We start from the raw sequence: 20,410 nt of genomic DNA on the forward strand, positions 1-20,410 counted from the left end.
AACTGAGTTGCATATATGAAACAAAACTGCAAATCAAAATATTCCTAATAATCTATAAAACACAGCTAGACTCTATGCTCTAAAATGTGAGTATAATAATCCATGTGAAAATACTTTTGAATACCTAGAGAGTGTGTGGAGAGAAAAAGAGAATGACTAAAGTAATAATGCTAATACTGACACTAGTCATCAGTCAGTGTCCATCAGCAAAACAGAGTCAAGAGTAACACAGAAAAGAGGAAAAAAGAAGAGTTACAGTCTTCGATTCTATTGGAAAATGCACTGTTACATACCTTAGGTATTTTTGGTCATTGCAAATATTTAATGAAGTCCCTGTTTTCTATGTTAAGAAAATTTTTCTTTAGTGACAAAGTTTTATGAAAAAGTGGATGCCATCCTACTTCACTGAATTTTTAGGTCTGAGGCATGCAACTTAGTGTGATGATAGAGAAATTATGAAAGCTACTAGAAAAGGCTACATTTATCATCTTAAAATCATCTTTGATAAAGAACCTTAGGTACAGTGAGGACTGAATGATTTAAACATAAGAACACAAGAGCTCCCCCACTTTATTTTTAGAACAACAAAAAAAAGCACAACATTAAAAAGTGTTAAAGCTTACATTTGAAATGACAAATGTAAGAATAGAAGAAAATGGTATGTTTTGTGTTTGGACTCAAAAGTTCTTCCAAAGGCAACTAATATTTGAAGTAAAAATATGCTACCATAAAAAAATAAATTTTTACCAGAAATTGTAGACACCCAAGTTCTCATTTAATTTCTTTTTTATATTAGAAATTAGCAGCAGAATTTAGAGTATTAACAACTGAATCGAATAAATAAGCATCTAGCAGATAATTTACGTTATAATAAACTGATTAACAAAAATATCATTTTCCCACTGCAGTAGTATATTTATTGTGCTGAAATCAGGTAGCAGGGAATGAATAGTTCTGGGGAACTAGTACAGAATATTCACAAAGATTTACAAATCTCTAGTCATTACACACTGTGCAGCAAAAACAAAGGTGCTGAATCCTCTTAGACCAAACCACATATGTGTCGCAAATTTTCTGTAGGCCTCATGACTGCATGCCTTTGGGGGGGAGGAGAGGGTGTGTAATTTTAATGCACAATAAATATTTTATAGTTTACAAAATATTCTGAAATAGTTGGTCTGCACAAACAGCATACATTCTGCACATGACGATTTGACATGTTGGGATACTTAGAAATATTCATGCTTTTTTTTCTTTTTTTTTTTTGGTCACATTTTCTCTTTCTATAATGATCCCTGTGCAATATCCCCTAACAATTTAACTTATGTAATAAGACACAGTACAAGTTCTCTTTCCTAGTGAATTTCCAGTTGTTCATTTACATTACATGAAATACTTCATTTGTAAATAGCAAATTTAACTTTCTGGTTCTGACTACTCCCACTTTTATTCATTTTGTGTCTTTACGGTTAACACCTTGTAACAACCAAGCACTGAATTTAATGATCTTTAGCACCAAGGAGTCAAGAATATTGCACCAAAATGGGTTTACACTTCACATCTCATTAATAAATAAGGTCTTGCAACTTTGTCACAAGGAAAATATTATTCCAAAATTAAACACATTGAAAGAGAAGGATAGTTTCACAGAAAAGTATGCTATTTGTAAAAAAGCAAAAAACAAAAACTAGTGAATTTGAAAGTTAATATCAAAATTTACATTAGAGGACTCCTTGATTTTTTAATTAAAATTTATTTAATTTTAAATGTTCTTTCCAACAGAAGAGGTAGGTATATTTCCACGTATGAAAAATCGGTAACAGCCACAAATCAAAACAAGGAAAGTCTGATAAGTATCAACATATTGTCTTCTAAAAGCACATTAATGTAACTATTTTATGATGTTACTAATAAGGACATGAGTTGTTTTATGTTCCAATCAGACAATAATCTTAATTTTCATAATGTTTCTGGTAGTAATAGAAGTATTGAAAGGCTGCCTTTTCATTAAAAATTGTTTCCCACAGTGATTTGTGCCATAAGTCATGGTGACCTTTGGGTCGCCAGACAGGATTTTACCATAATTCTTTCTTATTTTCACCAACACCATCATCATCAAGCCTCTAAAACTCTACAGAGATCATGAGATTTTTAAAAATTGAATTACAACCAAAAGGGTATATTCAGACTAGAGGTGGAGAGATTCAACCATTCCAGTCAGCAAATGAATTCAAATGTGCAAATTTTAAATTATCTGTATTTCCAGCTTTGGACCAGAAAATGAAAGGTAACGGATTTTAATCAGTAGGTAATTAGTAATTCAGCCAAAAAACTCATAAAGACCATATTTCTGTGATCATCAGACTAAAGAATGACTGCATATAAGATGCATGAAAAAGCTCATGCGTTAGACAAATGGCTGTGAGCAGAGGGAGAGCCTCCAAAGTCACATAATGATTGCTTTGGTCTGGACAACAAAGCTAATTTTTTAAAAAAATGTTTAAAATAAAAACTTCATAAATAAAACATCCGGATACCGTACTTAACACTTTACTCAATCTAAAGGTTACTAATACATAGGAGCATATTTGCCTTTTTCTCCCCACTCCCAAACCCTCATCTGCTTGTTTTCCCTGAAATTGTATATGAAATGGGAGCTTCCTCACTGTCAACAACAGTTAAGGCCCAGTTCAATTTACTCTCCTTTTGCTTTTCCATTTTTCTGCTTTTTTCCATTTTCTATCACTAGTTTTTCTGATTTGTTCACACCATTGGCTGAGATACCATTCACAGCTGTTTTTCCAGTTTTTGATTTCTTAGGCTCGTTGTATGTCCGAATATAGAAGTTAAGGAAGAGAAATATGAAGCTGATTGCGTAGGCAATTAGAGCCCAGTGCATCCATTTGGGGAAGGGGCAATCAGTGTAGAGAGACAGTGCTGTGTGTCCAATGGTCACGAAGAACTGAACCTGAAAAGCAAACGAACAAAAACGCAGGATGTGTTTATTGGGAATACTAGACCACTTTTAACAACATCAGAATCTTCTATCTAGCTAAGATGGGCCCCGATTTTGCCACATTATCCCAAGTTTAATAATTCTCTGGCTCCCACACCTGGCTCCTTCTCATTTCAGGTCACTGCTCAAATGCTGTCTCCTCAGCAAGGGCACCCTGATGACTAGAACTAAAGTACTTCCACGCAGTGGGTCCTCTCAATCCCCTTAACCAAAGGGTCTTTGTTTTGTATGGGTTTTTTGTTTTTTTCCTTGTAAGAATTACAACTATGTGAAATTGTCTTTTGTATTTGGTGAGTTCTGGATCACCTATCTCTCCACTAGAATGTAATTCCAAAGGGAAGTGCCCTGTGTTGTTCTGATGATTCTTGAGTCTTTGGGACAACGTCTGGACTCAGTTAATATTCGTTGGATAATACTGAATAATATCATCTAACGAGAAGGAATGTCAATGGCCTAAGAGAGTAAACAGTATTATAAGGGCTCTTGAATTTTTGTTTTCCTCCCCTATTTTAGACTGATTTGTTTCCACAAAAATGTGAGTAAGCTGGTATACATACATTTAAAAATAAACTTATCAAAATGGTTCACTATTTGTTTCTTACAGAATGGTAGACAGGTAATGTACATTTAAAGTAACATTATCCTTTAAAAATTAAGATTTGGGGGAAAATTTAGTAGGTATTTGAGAATAACTGCAAAAAGAGAGAATCATTTTTAACTTTAAGAGTTTTTAAAGGACAAAAGCCAAAATTAAGATCTTTTTAATTAATGAGGCAAATAAGTTTAAATTCTAGTATGTCAATAAATGAATGAGTCTCAAAATAAATATTATGAATTCCATGGTGTTAACAAGGGTTAACTTTTCACAAGATTAATTTACATGATAAACTTGTGAGAACTTCTGGCTTGGCAAATATACTACCTCTCATAAAATTTAACATTTGTTTGGAATGAGCAATTCTGGTTTCTCTTTAGGGTAGCATTATCAGTATTAATTATTATATTGAATATTATTAAAATAATTTATTCCATGTAAGCCCCAAATTTATATCTGACTAAACAACTTAAAATTTTCCATGGCAAAATCCAGATTTTAAGAACTTTGGATTTCACAATGGTTCTTAGAACCTGCATCACCAAAACAGGGTGTGTATGTGGGTGTGATTGCGTATGGAATCGCTCAAGGAGTCAGGTGCAGGACACAACAAAATAGATATAAATAATTCACGTGATTTTTGTCATCTCTTCATTTTCTCAGAACCATTTATTAATTACTAAGAGAAATGAATTACACAAACTACAAACAGCTCACACAAAAACTGGAGGAAGCTTCTTGTAACATTTTAGTTACAAATGAATTCTTCACAGCTAGCATTCCCCAAAAGTTGTGTTTCCTGTCTGGTTAGCCAGCTGTTTAGCAACTTAAAGCAGAGATGAATATTTCCAAATGTGATTCCACTGATAAAATTATGTACACACTATGATTAAAGTAAATTATAATAAATTCCGAGGCTTAAAGAATAGCTACCAGGTTGGTTTTGGATTTCCAGTTTGATTACTGGGTTAGTGCCTAGCTCTGAATGTTACATTGATGCACCCAAATCCTACATGAAGTCCTGCTAGGGGTATGTGCTGAATGAAAATCGTCTGCTCTAAAGACTAGCAATTGAAAATACCTAGCTCTCCTCTTTAAGTACTGTGTGTTAGAAAATTAAGAGGAGTTCTCTGGTCCTTCTTCCCTTCCTTTACCCTACCCCTTTCTTGGCTCTATGCCTTTTCTTCAACTTTTATTTTCTAAATGTATGGGATCTATTAACAAGGACTGAAAAATAGAACAGCAAACAGAAAATTTAAGCCAGGGCAGGATGAAGGGTGGTAATAATAATATTTTAAGTTAACAAAAAGAAATCACCTGAGAAAGAAGTTATATTATTTTTCTGGTTACATATGAGTCTGTAGTTTGTGGTGTGCTTAGATCTTTACTCATCCACTTCACAGATACTTTTAAAGAATGTTTCTCTTAGACAAGACCTGTGTCTAGCTTCTTAAGGATGTTTAAAAAGCAAGTGGCCATGACAACTATGTCTATGAGCAGGTAGCTCAGAGCAAAGCAGTCTCAACTCCCACAGCTGGAGCACAGAAATAGTCGACTTTGTAATAGAAAATTGTCCAAAATGACTCAGAACTTCACAATTAATAAACTCAAACATTTTCAGTATTATACCATAAGAAATTTTAGCATTTAACTTACTAGCTGCAACATGGTCAAGTATCGTTTCCACCAAAGATACTTCTGAATCCATGGACCAAATGCAGTCAACCCGTAGTATGAGTACATAATCACATGGATGAAAGAATTCATCTGGGCTCCAAAAAATGCTTTAGGAAAACAGAATTACAAGATACAGAAAACTATATTAGGCAATAAACCATTTGGACATGAAATAAATGAATCCATATTATTTTCTAAAAATTTTGAATACAGATTAGGAATACAAATTATAAAATAGTATTAAAGGAAAAGCCTTCTCTTCAGATCATGCTAGGTATGCTTAAAGTTCAGATTCAGTCTCTTAAACATATAAATAAAAAGGGCAGTTCTTTAAATGCAAGGGAATTTTTCAAAGCGGCAAGTTTTTAAATGGGGTACTCCAGTGGTTTAAGTAGGTCCTAATACAGAACTATTACTTTTTATTCTATCATTCTTGGGGGAAAATGTCATGGTACATATAATTGTTTAAGTACATCTGTAAATGTCTCATTGCCTTTAGATGTGCCAATATACATATCTACAACAAAACAGTACTTACTTCTTAGGCTTCTAAATAATGTTAAATGGAAAGTAGCAAGGTGAACTTAAAAGAATGAGCCTCAACTGTGAATTCAGATGATTTTGAACATCTACAAGGCTATATACAATTTCCTTTGAGTAAGAACAAACAGGCTGACATAAGGCCTATTTTAGAGCAGGAGTGGGCTCTGGGCTGGGACTGGGGATAGAGCCTTCAGACTGAGAAGTTCTATCTTGGTATCCTTTGGATCAGAATCACTAGAAGTGCTCCCCATCAAAATATTACCCTCTGCATTTAGGGTTAGTTTATGCTCATCTCTGGGGGAAACCTTTAGCTTTTAAAGTAGTCATAGATAAAAAGCTAAAGCTTTAGTTTCTTCAAAATGAAATGAACATGGAAATAATTAACCAGGAAAGCAAGTTAAATTATAAACCAAGTCAAATTCCCAGGTTCTCATTACTTTGCACATAACAGTTACATAATTTAAACACGCAGATGTGTTCCTGAAAATGCTCACCTTGTCCCCCTGCGACCCACTTAATTCCAATCCACCACAACGTAAACATTGTGCAGTGATGGTATACATGAAGGAAAGAGACTTGGTTATTTTTCTTCCTCAGAATAAAAAACACCGTGTCCAAGTACTCAATCCCTTTAGATACAAAGTACCACCACAGAGCACCAGCTATCTGTAAAAAGAAAGGAAAAGCATGCTATAAACACCAGAACGACACTGTCATATAGTTTTCAACCCATTGTAAATAAATCCTAAATAATTTTCATTGCACAAAAATGTATGAGTCATGGAATCATTTTTGCCTAAGTAGGTGTGAAACCTAGGCATCTATCCATGGGGAAAAATGAAAGAGTAAATCTGTATCTACTCTGTACCAACAAGTTAGAGAAAATTTTGGTTTGTCATACAGTCGGATTCCCATGAGACCAAACTACTGAATACAGAATATATTCTCACATTCTCACTGCTGTTTTCCAATTTCATAGAGAACCTGAGGCACTTACTTTGTAAAGGTATTTCAGTTGTTCATGTTTAGCTTATATTATACTTCAGATATTCCTGCAACCATGTTTATGTGTAGCAACTGGTCTCTGTTAGTGACTCTGTGTCACTTCATTATGTGCAGCAAAGTAAATACCTAATCACAGTAGTTTGTACCGTGTTTCCCAAAAATAAGACCTAGCTGGACAATCAGCTCTGATACGTATTTTGGAGCAAAAATTAATATAAGATCCGGTATTATATTATATTATGTTAGATAAGACCGGGTCTTATAGTAAAATAAGACCGGGTCTTATATTAATTTTTGTTCCAAAAGATGCATTAGAGCTGATTATCCGGCTAGGTCTTATTTTCCGGGAAACACAGTATTTATTAGGCAGTAAAATCTTTAAAATTATAGACTGAAACAAACAAAAACAACAAATATTTCCTAGGTCATAAATATAATCCTGCTTACATGAATAAGTCTTTTCTTTTCCTGGGCTCTAATTAAGACACCAGATGGTACAGAAAGATTACTTACTATATGTGCTGAGATTAAGGATACAAGGATCCAGTGAGAGGTGACCTACATGTTTAAAGTATTTTACAAGAATCTTACTGTAATACTAAGTTAAACTGAACTTCTTTAAGTCAAGTATTTTCTATCATATATGTCCTATGTACAAATAACAAAGAAGGCAGTACACATCTGAAGAAACCTCTGTATGTCAGGGGTTTGAGAGATTCATTCAGAGACAGGCTTACATGTTTTAGAGCTGATAGATCCCTTCCTCGTTTTATACTTGTATATGTTGGATACCACGGGTTTTTGTTCGTTTTGGTTTCAGTTTTTGCTTTAAAAAAGCAAAATGATATTAAGTATGGGCAAAGAGGAAAGAGAAAGGCCAAAGAAAAAAATAAAGTCTTGTATTTACAGGTTGAGAATTATTTACTGAATTTGCTTGGGTAATAATATTGTTGAAAATGATAAAATAAGTTGAAAATAGGCTTGAAATAGTTAATTATTCACAGCAACACTGTATTTAATATCCACTATTATGTTAATACTTTAAAATAAAGTAACTATAACCATTTTGGTATAGTAAGCTTTATCTAGAAGAGATGTCTTATGTTTTTCCCCGTGTGGGCCTCTAAATTAGTCATGATTCATGCATAGTAATAAATAATTCTTATCTTTTGTTTGTAAACTGCATTAGATATATCTAAATAGCTACAACAAAGTGAAAAGTGATACTTCTTGTTTATTATAATGAATACAAAAATGAGTCCTGAGTCATTTATTCTACTACATCTAATGTTAGAGAAGAGAAGACAAAGGGATGAAAATTTCAAATGTAATCTGTTGTGAATCTCTGGTTCTTTCTTCTCCTAGATTACAATTCTCACAATAGCTAATTTTTTAAAGAACTGACTGTTTATGCATGCCAGGAGGGTAGGTTCTCAATTACCAGAGTGGTGTTTTTAAAACTTTATCCTAAAAACATTAGTATGTTGTTTCACCCAAGGGTTTTTTCTAAGTGCAGTCCCATAAAAGAAAGCAAGTTAAACACTTTTTCCTTTTCCTCTCCCCAAACCAAGTGAGACCACAGAAGTCAGTTCTTCACTGAGGAGGTTCTCGGACCATATGGTTATCAGAAGAAAATTTCTCCTAGCCAGCAAATCTGAATAAAGTAGTCCTCTCGTTCTCTCTTGGTCATATCACACATTTTATTTTCTTGTTAACCATTTGTTTATATGACTATTGTCTGCCTCTCTGACCCTTCACTAGAATGTCAGCTCCACAAAGACAGGGATCTCCTCTGTCTTTTCACCTGTGTCCCCAGTGCCCCTCACGCTATCTGCTTATGACTGATGTTCAGTACATATACAGTGAATGAATAAAACCAGTATGTCAACCAAAAGAGTGACTTTGCTCATCAGCACATAAGCTAATAGGGAAGTGAAGACGTACAATCGTAAGTACATTAAGGCAGGTTGTTGGTCTTGGGTTTTGATGAACATTGCTACCGTGTTTCCCCGAAACTGAGACCTAGCCGAACAATCAGCTCTCCTGCGTCTTTTGGAGCACAAATTAATATAAGACCCGGTCTTGTATTATATTATGTTAGATAACACCCGGTCTTATATTATAGTACAATAAGAAACACGGTATTTATATTGTCCAACCCAAAAGGCTATTTTTTTTCAAGGGTAGCTAATACATATTATATTATTACTATATGTATAGTACATGTAACAAAAGACATATATATGTTATATATATTTTATGTGTATATAATTTTTAATATGAACCACAGTACACAAGAGGAGTTCAATACATACTTAATAAAATAAGGTAATTTATTTTTTCTTCCACCTGAGTAAAATGGTAATTTTACTAATATAGGTGACTGGCAGGTAAAATATGATACCATTACGTTACTAGTGATTTCTTTTTCTGCAAATATAATAAAAATTGACACTACACCTATACAAATTGTGCTATACTTAATTTAAGAAACATTATATAGTTTATAAAATGTGCTTTCCCTCACACTTTCTTAACAAATGAATTAGACTCTCTTTCTGAATTTCAATTCTTGACCCAAAACAACAAAAATATAAAATATCATATTTACACTCAACATTGAACTTTTTTTTAAGTACTGCATTCTAGTAATCCAACACATATTCACTCTCACACCATCACATGAAAGACAGATTTCATGTATGAAAACAGATTTTCAATTATGTGCTTTTTTAAAAAGCGTAGTTTTACTGACTCAAAACAATCCAGTACATTCTTACCACTATATTAAAGTACATTTTTCACAGATCGGGGACCATAAAATTAAACCCACTTCGACTAATTAAGAATATTTTTAATGTACTTACCCTGACTTCATTGACATTATCAGAATAATCCACACTCTGACAAATATAGCTATATCCTGCTTTATATGATGCTGAGAATAACTGGAAAAAAAGGGAATAATATTTAGAGTAAAATAGATACAGCATTTAAAAATGCTAAATATAATACGCAATCTTTCAGATTATTTTAAAAAGCAATATTATCTTCAAAAATTTCAAATGCATTAAACATTTAATGTGTTGGAATTTCTAAAATGTACTGTGTCAATTTATTTTTAAATGTGTCAATTTATTTTAAATTAAAAATCACATTTAACTTTTGTACTGAGACATAAGCTCTATCTACTTCACAATATTAGGAGAAATTTTGATTGACCATGACTCAGATATAGGAGTTGCATTGATTTCTATTCTTGATCCAGAGTAGTTTGCATCTAACAAATTAGGTAAAAGTTTTCAAATAAATAGAAGTTTTTGTTTGTTTGTTTGTTTTTACCAAGTTAAGATTCTGTAGGCTAAGATGACAATTAAAGAACTTTTTTTTAAAAGAGAATACTATTTATTTTCCTGGCATCGTCAGTGCAGTTCTCTGGTGCACTAACATACAGAATGTTAATGAGGAGTCTTTGGGAAACAAATGCCTTTCATTCTTAACTGAAAATATGGCTGTGTCAATCTAGCCTTAGGATTTCCTTACGAAATATCACGGAAAATTTGCTGGTGCCCAGAAAACTATATGATGACTCGTAGCACCGGTTGTATAACAGCTAACTCATTTTACTTCCAACCCCAATACATTATGTAATAAGATTTAACTTGAAATTGGTATTTTACATCTGCATAAGTAGATCATTTACAAACCTGAAACTTCTGAATAGGAATTATAAATAAATAGCTGCAACCTTTTACTGAGTGCTTAATATGTGCTAAACACTATGCAAAAATTATCTCACCTTTATCTTTGATATCCTAACAAGATAGGTATTATCCCGTTTTGTGGAGGGAAATGAGTCTCAGAAAAGTCAACTTCCAATATCAGAACAGCTAATAAGGGTTATTTTAGAATCCAATCTGTCTGCTTCAAATTCCATTTTAAACCGTCCTATACTTGATGTATGTTTCATATTTTTGTTATCCAAAAATGAAAAATGTCAATAATATAAAACTTACCTTTAGAGTAGCTAACAGTTATCTTAGGGTACACTATTACATTGCTGGTTTTACATATTCTCATTTTTTAATTTCCAATAACCCTGGGGAATTACCTACCTCTCTGAAGATAAAAAGGTTAAGCAAAACCATCCCAAAATTATAGAGAATGAGCACTAAGCGCATCTGAAAAGCTTCTCGGGCCTTCATCCATTTTGGACCCAGCCATACGAACAGGAGATAAAGTGTACTTATACAAAGTGTAGGCCATGGAGACTGCATCAGAGGCCAATTTTCCACACGTTTATCTACAGAGAGAACAAAATAACATAAAATTTCATTAAACAATACATGTTTTACAAAATGAACATTTCAACTTATTTTTCCTAGTTTGACCAAGTACAGATCATTGACTTTTGAGTCCCAACAAAAATGCACGGCATAAAAACCAAAGAAACGAGACCAATTCTTGTGAGTAGTTTTTGAAAATGAAGTTTCATTACATATGGCATACATGATGTTTACAGAGAACCCAGAGAGTAAAGACAACAAATACAGCTCACTAAAACAACTCAGGACAAGCTTGGGAGGAAAGATTCCATAGATATTATTGTAAGGAGAAACCTGTCTTCCATATTAAGCATGTGAAATATTTCAGCGCAGTTTGGAACCTGCTCCCTCCTACCTATGCCTAAAGCAGAAATGAATCAATACACTGAAGAGGGAGGGGCAATGGAAGCCATTTCCTGGGATATTTCTGGATACTGAAGACAAGAGCACAGTTATATTTTGGGGATTATGTTAGAGATCATTACGGTTCTGTGATTTATTTAAATGGTAATCACCACATTCAACACATTTTTCTAACTTTTTCCTCGAGAACATGAGTCTATTTATTTTTTACCCAAGAATATAACCAATTAATGTGCTTTTTCTCTCAAGCATATATCCTTCACCTTACATATATGTAAATATATATATAGCAATACATTATTTCATTTAAAATGAACCAACTATCTTTAATATTCAAATATGCAACCATGAATCAATTTTATAATAGAATTTTGTCACAAGTAAAACATTTCTAAGAGAAGCATGAAAATGAAATATGGGGATAACAAAAATACATTACAAAAAGATATTGAAATTAAATTTTATATCTCTAAAAGCTAATCAGCATTTAAAAGGTTGTGAATCTGATGTCTAGTTTATTCTTGGTAATGCAAAACATCTGTATGTTCTATTTTGAGGAATATCATATGTTTTTAAAATAGTAAAAATAGAAAAAAAATGTTCTACTTTTCAGCCAGTTCCTAAACCTAGCCTAAATAAATTTCACTTAATTGCTCATTACAAGGTCTCCCTACTTAAACTGACACTGTTACTAAAACTATAAATGCAAAATAGCTCTGGATTAGATAATTGTGTCTCAAAATACTTTACTTAAAAATAAATCAATCTGTTTCTGTATATTGTCAACAAAAAATAGAATCTAAAGACATGAAGCACAAGTAGAACAATATTTAATCACATAATCTCCAAAGTCAGGAAGTGACATAATAACTCTGATTTCTATGAAATCAAAGTTGTTAGAAAGGGGGGATAGTGACTTGAAAGAAAAACATGTATGAGGACATGAAAAACGGAAAAACTATCTGTATTTCATAGTTTACAGAGGAGGCCCTCTATCCATCTATCCATGGAAATTAAGGTTCTATCACTTAAATCAAAACATATTCCAAAGTTAAACTCAAATACTTAAAAGACAGGAGAGAGAGTAAACCTCTCACAAGGAGGGAGTGGCCGGCTTTTGTTGAAGGCATTGTGTCGCTGTGATCCCATCAGTGGCTGTTCACTTTTCTTTAATGTTGTCCTATTATACTTCTATGACCCTATCTTTCCACGCTGAAGGTCCCCTTAAAACATGGGTTATTTATCTACTTTATTTTTCTTTATTATAGGAAAAAACAAGCTGATACATAACCCCCTAAACCTTAAAGCCCTGCTCTACTTCAGGTCACTAAAGAAGGAGTTGCTTGGCATGCGATTCCTGTCCACAAACCAAAGGGCAGGTACTGTTTTTTCCATGAGATTGATACAAAGAGCAAAAGGACTCTTTTAAGGGATCATCTATGCAACAACAACAAAAAAAGGAAGATAGATTCATCTGTAGGGAGATTCTAATTTCTAACATCATGTAGTTATTTGTCACTCTTTACTACATACAGAATTACTATTAACTTCAAAGGAAGTTCTGAGCAGCAAGTAGGAAAAAATTGGAGCAACAAGTCCAAAAATTTCCCTGAAATCAAGAATAAATAAAAATGCATTATTTTTGACGTATAATGTGCCATTCTCTCATTCAACAGAGAAATTGAAAGAGAGAACTAACAAAGAGAGAAAGAGACATGAGTAACAAGCTAAAGATCTGACAATATGAAACACTAACAGAGACCAATAAGAGAATAGAAAAAGTGGAGGGGAATAGATAAAGTGGAGAGCAATATGGCACAAATATAAATTGATTCTAGTAGATCTGTTTGTCTAATTGTCAAATTATCAGAGAAATCATGCAAGACCACCAGTAAACAGATGGACTGAGATTTAATGCCAGCTCTGCTACTGTGCATAGGGCACAGGCTGTCTTCGTCCCCTACAAAACCTGGTAGAGAGAAGGTGAATTATGTTAGTGCTTCTCCAACTCTAAGGAGAAGAAGAATCACTGGTGGGGCATAGTTAAAATGCAGGTTCTGACTCAGTAGGTCTAGGGTACAGCCCATCTTTAAGAAGATTCTGCATTTTCTTGGAAACTCCAACTGATGCTATGACAATATTCCATGGACCCCCTTTTCAGTACCAAGAAACTAGGTGATCCCTAAGGTTTCTTGTGGTGGTGTTTTTTTAACTTCTGAAAATTGTTACTTTTTCAAATAATAATTAGTAGGAAGAATGGAATTGAAAATGAGGGAAACTGGATCCAAAAAACAGGCAATTTTCACTTATCAGGGGACCCATTTTGTGTTGCCAGAGTACCTGCATAGGTCTCTATTCTCTTGCAGCACCCATCACACTGTCCAGCGACCTTCCTTTAAAATGTAATCACCCTGAAGGCAGGGGCTGGGTCTTTCATTCTTGTACTGCAAGGCCTATCTAGGTATCTCAACATTTATTTGACGAATAAATGAGGAGGGGATAATTTTTTTTTCATATTAGTCCTTCATTCTCTATCCCTTCAGTGAAATCCAGCAGTACATTTATTATATTCAAGGTTTCTTCAGTATATAGCAATCCTTTCCTACAGCTTCTTCCCATATCCTCCTCTGGGTTGGTTCAGATATAACTTCAACCTAAGTCAACGACACTTCATCCTGTATTTAGTGAATACATGTATGCTCTCTTAGGCTCAGTGTCTTAAATGCACTGCTTTCTCCAGGGACAGAAAGGCAATGCCCTCATTTCTTTGCCCAGCAATGCAAGTCATGCATTCATTCAGCAGCCACTAAACTAAGCCCTGTTTTCAGCCTATAGAAGCCCACATTTCACACCACACCCTTCTCAAATTAGCCCTTACAGTTTACAAGGGTCAGAGTGTTCTCAAAAATTCCACCTACAGAGATTCTTATGGAAATTGTAGTAAATAATTGTCAAGAGACCTGAACCACAGCATAACTCCCATCCTGTGAAAATATTTCTATGAATTCCTCCAGCTCTTTGCAATTACTTGTGTCTTTTTGAACTACTTGTAGTAATATTTCCTTTAGTACTTCTGACAAGGTTCAAATATCCTATACTTCTTTTCTATGTTCTCTTTTCACTAAAAAGGACTGAGTGCATCACAATAGTGTCATACAATGATATGAAAATTCACCATTACTAAACAGGTCCCCCTACCCAAGTCTTGAATGAAAAAAAAGTGAGGGATTAGAACAGCAAATGGAAATCATGAGTACTGAAGCTTTACATAATTTATAAAACCTTAAAATAATGATTATCCAGTTTTTCATTGATGCACTTGTTAAAATAACTTTGTATGTTGCCTTCCTTCTAAGAAAGATGTGTGCATTTGCTTGTGTTTTTTGTTTTGTTTTGTTTTTTTGCTTTCCCCCCTAGTTTTAATGAGAAATAACTGAGATATTTCACTGTATACATTTAAGGAATACAAAAAGATGGTTTGATTTATATATGTATAGTGAAATGATTAGCACAGTAAGTTCAGCTAATGTCTATCCTCTCATATAGATACAAAAAAACTTTCTCCTTGTGATGAGAACTCAGGATTTACTCTCTTAACTTTCCTACACTACATCATTAGTATTTATTTATCTTATAACTGGAAGTTTGTACCTTTGACCATCTTCCTTCAATTTCACATTTCCTCACCCTCCACTTCTGGTAACCACAAGTCTGATCTCTTTCTGTTTGAGTGTTGTTGTTGTTTTTTAATAACATTTTAAAAGTAAATTAAATGCCCTATTCATTTCAGTTGCACTGAATCTAAAAGTAGATTATGCATGTTAGAGTAGGAGAAAATACATTTCAAGTATGTTTTCAACATCCTAATTGTACACAGGTATGGGTGGGAATACATACCATTAATCTATTGAGAGAGAGAGAGACAGAGAGAGAGAGAGAGAGAACATTCTATTAAAACCCTATCCTTCCTGCCACCACTAGAGTCAAATTCTGTCATGAAGGAATACCAAGATTCAAATGGGTTTTATGTAACATTCTTGAAAATTCTCTGCTTGAAAAGCTTTTTTGGAGGGGATCAATATGGCACAGATATAAATTGATTCTAGTAGAACTGTTTGTCAAATTGTCTTCTTTGTGTATTATTAATATGTTTATGCCTTCGTATGTTAGTGATTTTGCTCTTATTTTGAACCTATTTAATTAAGTCTCTCATGTTGCATGTAAACCTTTATCTAAACTAGAGTTATAGAATTTTAGATTTAGAAATGATCCCTTTATTTTAAAATGAGATTCATAGAGACTTGCCCAGGAAGGTAGAACAATTGCTTTATGTATCCTAGCCACTATTCCAGTACCACTCAGTCACCATGTCTATTAATTTTAAGGGAGAAAAATGTCCCAATTTCTTCTTAAATTATAGGTACAAATGGTACTTTAAAATAGAATTGTGACTATCAATCATGTTCCTGCAAGGGAAAGAAAATAAGAGAGACCTACAGAAGTTTCTTTAGCAGAAAAAAGGACAAGAGATATTCAAACAAACCAAGTTTCACACTTCCTTAGGTGCTGTATCTGGCAGACCTATTCTAGGATCATGAATACTTTGGAAACCATGACACAAGGAGTTGTGGGAAAGGACTAAGGATGTTTAGCCTGGAAAAAAGAAAGAGGCCTCATCAAATACTAATAGACCTAAAGAAAGATCCAATTTATTCTCTATTTCTGGAGTATATTATTAGAATCAACGAAAAGAAGTTTTGGGGAGGTAAATCATATCTAAATTCAGAAAATTTCTAACCACTGGGTCTTTCTTTAGCAGAAAGAGCTGTGTAAGCAGAAAGAGCTGTCTTTTTCAAAATGAATTCCCTATCCTAGTTTTAAATTAAATTTAAGCAAATCTAAAGCTAAATATCAAAGCAAATCAAGTTCAGGAGCCAGAGACTTTATTTTAATAATAATTACCAAGACACATTACCTTAATCCTCTAGACCCTTAAGGGTTAACTCTTTCTTGGAAAATAGTTTCCATTTAGAACATTTTGACTGTTTCATAAAGCTCATGCCAAGTAGGACTGATGTATTTACAAACATTAGTTTGGTCAGCAAGCCCGCAATTTTATCTGTATTAAAAGGCCATGTATTGTTTACACAACTATATGTGTTTGTCAAAACTCACAAACAATTCCCTAAAAATAGTTAATTTTATATGTATAAATTATACCTTTATAAAAAATGGGAAGAAAAATCGTCCACCTAAAGTGGGGCTGGTCTTGAACACCCTCCACCAATAGGTTTTTATTCTTAACCTGATTTGTATCTTAAAATCACATAGCGTGGTAGATAGAACAGTCAGACTCTTTACCTCTTCTGATCTAAGTGATTTGGGGCAGGTTATTTTGTCCCTAACCTCTCAAAACTTCTTGTCTATTAGAGGAGAAGACAGACATGAAAAAATCATTCGCTTTGCAGGAAAAGGAGTGCAAAATCAGAGGCCAGTCTTAAGAACAATGTTAGGACAGGAGAGAAGAGAGAAGGCAGACTTTAAGAACAGACCTTTTAACTGTTTCTTGCAAAATAAAAGAGGAATTTGCCAAGCAGACAAGGAGGGAGGAAGGCCCTCCCTCTTACCTGAGAGAACCATAGGTATGTATAAATAGCCCCAAAGCAAAAAATAAAACACTTATTTTAGAAACCAAGGAGGCCTAAAGAGAAAGAGATATACAATGAAAGATGGCAAGAATTACTAAAGATTTATAAGTCAGATCAGAACTGGGAGAGTCTTACAAACCATGGTGAAGAGGTTGGAATTTATCCTGTAGGTAATAGGGAGATACTTAATTGGTTAAAAATAGGGGATCACATTTGGCTTTTAAAAGTTCATGGTGGAGGCAGTGGAAGAAGTACTGAAGAGGACATGTCAAGAGGGAGGGATCAGTCGGATCAGTGGTTCTCAAACATCTGTCTGTTGCGAGGCTGCCCACATAAGCATCACCTGCTTATTAAAAAATAAACTCCTAGGCCCCAGATCTACTGAATCTACCCCAGATCTACTGAATCAGAATCTCTGTGCGTGGGGCCCAACACTATGATTTCAAAGTGCCCTGGTGATTCTGATGGGCAGCCAGAGTTGGAGACCACTAGATTGCAAGAAATGATGGAAACCTGGATTCAGGGGGCTCTACTGGTGATGGAACAGATGGGCAATATGAAAGTTACAAAAGTAAATCTACAGACTTAGATGTAAGGGGTGAGAGTGAAAGAAATGTTCAGGAGAACTCCCAGATTTCTAGCTTGGCTGGTGGCACAGATGGTGAAGTCATGATCCAGGACAGAGCATAAAGGAAGAGGAGCAGATCTAGAAGGAGATGACCAGGTGAATTTTTAAACATCTTAGGTTTGAAGTACTTGTGGGACAGCTGGGTGGAGGTAGCCAGTAGGCTCAGCTGCAGAGGGCTGCCAGCGCTGCAGAAACACAGAGGAGTCACTGGCAATGAAAACCACGTCAGAGTTGGAGGTCATAAGGGGAAGAGCACATAGAATGAGAGAATAAAATGAGCAAGGACTGAACCCTGGGGACCACTTACAGGAAGAATGGGAGAAATGGCAACAAAGCAGCCAGAGAGGAAAGAAGAGAAAATAGAAAATGAGGTCATGAAGACCAAGGGAGTAAGGTGTTTCCAAAATGATGGGGTAGGCAACAGATTCTATAGATGGAGAATCAACTGTTCCTTTTTAATGAGGAAATAATATCTGATAGGGTTGATGTGTGACGATTAAATGTGAAAGTTTCTAGCACACATGGATGCCACAAAGTCATTACTTCTGCTATTCCCTCTCCAGTCTAAATCTTCACACAAATGTCTCATGTCAGGAATAATCTGAGCCCCTCCCATTAAAAATCAAGCCCTTCGATGTCTTCTAGACCTTTTCTTCCTGATCTAGAGGAGTTCTCTAGGTTCTGAATATGGACTCTCTCGCATCAGACTACCAGAATTAGAATCCTGGCTCCCTCATTTACCTGAATAAACCTGAGCAAGTTATTTAGTCTCTTTGATCTTATAGATGATAAAAGGAGGTTGTTGGGAGGAATAAGATGCTATATATACAGTGTCTGACAGAATAAAAGCTCAACAAATGTTGGCATTGTCAAATATTACTGATAATTATCCAACCACTAAATCCTGCTCTCTTCCAAGAGTTAAACCAAATTAAAGAAAAACTACCATCAATAATTAATCTTAGGGAAAGAGTTTAAACTGAGAAGACAGAACATTTTATAACTTACCTACTGAGAAGACACGCACATTTTATAATATATTCATGAGAGCAAATACATAACAAGTCTAACTCTGAATTTTGAATTACTCAGAGAGGCTTGGGAAAAAAACCTCTTTTTACAGAAAATGTAAACCAGATTTTAATAAATAATACTTGTAATCCATCTGATAGTTTTAAAGTAGTGCAAGTCTTTTAGAAACCTCTACTTACATACAAACAACTATAATTCTTACAACAAATTACCACTATGTATATACACAATGGAACACTACTCTGCCATAAGAAAAGATGAAATAGTGCTATTTGCAACAAAATGGATGGATCTTGAGATTATTATGCTATGTGAAATTAGTCACACAGAAAAAAGTCCAGAACCATATGATTTCACTGATACGTGGGATATAAAACTGAAAGCAACAAAGGAACAAGACAAACAATCAAACAAAAACTTGCAGACACAGACAATAGTTTAGTGGTTACCAGAGGGTAAGGGGGGAGGTAGAAGACAGTGAACAGGGTCAAATATATGGTGATGGAAGGAGAACTGACTCTGGGTGGTGAACACACAATGGGATATATAAATGAATTGTACCCTTGAAACCTATGTAATTTTACTAACCATTGTCACCCCAATAAATTTTAATTTAAAAAAAAGTTACCACTAGGTACATTAAAGCAATGTCCTTAAAAGTCTCTAAATAGACCTCTTTTTTTTTTTTTTGAAAGTCTGATATCTTTTAACATTTTTTAGAACTCAGGATTTCCACCCGTCATCATGAGCCTTCTTCCCCAATTGGTCTAAACTGGTCAGCGTCTCCCCTCAAAAAAATTAATAAAATTTTTAATTTTCCAAATTAAAAATTCCTAGAATTAACAAGAAAGAGCATAAGATTACAGTAGGAAATAATTCTAGTTGGGTGAGGACTTGGGAAGTCACGTGGAGCAGAAGGAGTGTGGCACAGGGGCAAGGAACAGGACCCGATGGAAGAACAACTGGATTCCAGCTCTATCAGTCATTTCCGAGCCCAAAGATTGTGAACCTGAAACTCTGAGCCACAATTTCCTCCTAGGTAAGATGGGGGGAAGGGCGATAATAAGATTACCAAGCCACAGGAGTTGTTCTGAGGCTCAAATTGAAAACCCTCTGAAGGAAGCCCCTCCAACGTGAACTCTTTTTGTCCTTGAAAGTATTAAATATGGACTTTTTGTAAAACTTTTAAAGCTCACTTGAAAGTGTTTACATCTGTCATACCATGCACCTATCCCATCACTGTTTGCTTAATTGTGTCCCACAACTGACTGGGAAGAGGCTGTATCCCTTATCTCTACAGCACAAACTTGCACAGTGTATGCACTCAGCAAATGGATGCACTCAACTGAGGCCTAGCAGACTGAATGAAAATCACAAAGTATTTAGAAAATAAATTTACTATGTATAGCTGCTGCAACTATACACATTCAGGACATTTCAAAACTGCCCTTTTGATTCAGGTAAAAAAAGCAACAGTTATTGATCAATATGGTTCTAAAGGATATATAAGTCTCTGTTGGGGTAAAAAACAATGAAATGTTCTACAAAAGCCATGTCATTGTTTGATTTTCTTAAATA

General features: G+C 34.5%; 1 protein-coding gene across 1 annotated transcript in view; it reads right to left on the reverse strand.

Annotated features, from left to right (window-relative positions):
- Nucleotides 1–894: 894 nt before the first annotated feature.
- ELOVL4 (ELOVL fatty acid elongase 4) overlaps nucleotides 895–20,410 on the reverse strand; it is a 31,024-nt gene continuing 11,508 nt past the window's right edge. The window contains exons 2-6 of the mRNA XM_033103175.1: nucleotides 10,952–11,139; nucleotides 9,704–9,784; nucleotides 6,326–6,497; nucleotides 5,268–5,395; nucleotides 895–2,968 (exon numbers count right to left, since the gene is read on the reverse strand). Of these exons, the coding sequence (XP_032959066.1) occupies nucleotides 2,696–2,968; nucleotides 5,268–5,395; nucleotides 6,326–6,497; nucleotides 9,704–9,784; nucleotides 10,952–11,139 (842 nt within the window). The 3' untranslated portion in view covers nucleotides 895–2,695. The remainder of the gene's footprint in view (nucleotides 2,969–5,267; nucleotides 5,396–6,325; nucleotides 6,498–9,703; nucleotides 9,785–10,951; nucleotides 11,140–20,410) is intronic.

Source organism: Rhinolophus ferrumequinum, chromosome 3, assembly GCF_004115265.2.
Source record: "Rhinolophus ferrumequinum isolate MPI-CBG mRhiFer1 chromosome 3, mRhiFer1_v1.p, whole genome shotgun sequence".
NCBI lineage: Eukaryota > Metazoa > Chordata > Mammalia > Chiroptera > Rhinolophidae > Rhinolophus > Rhinolophus ferrumequinum.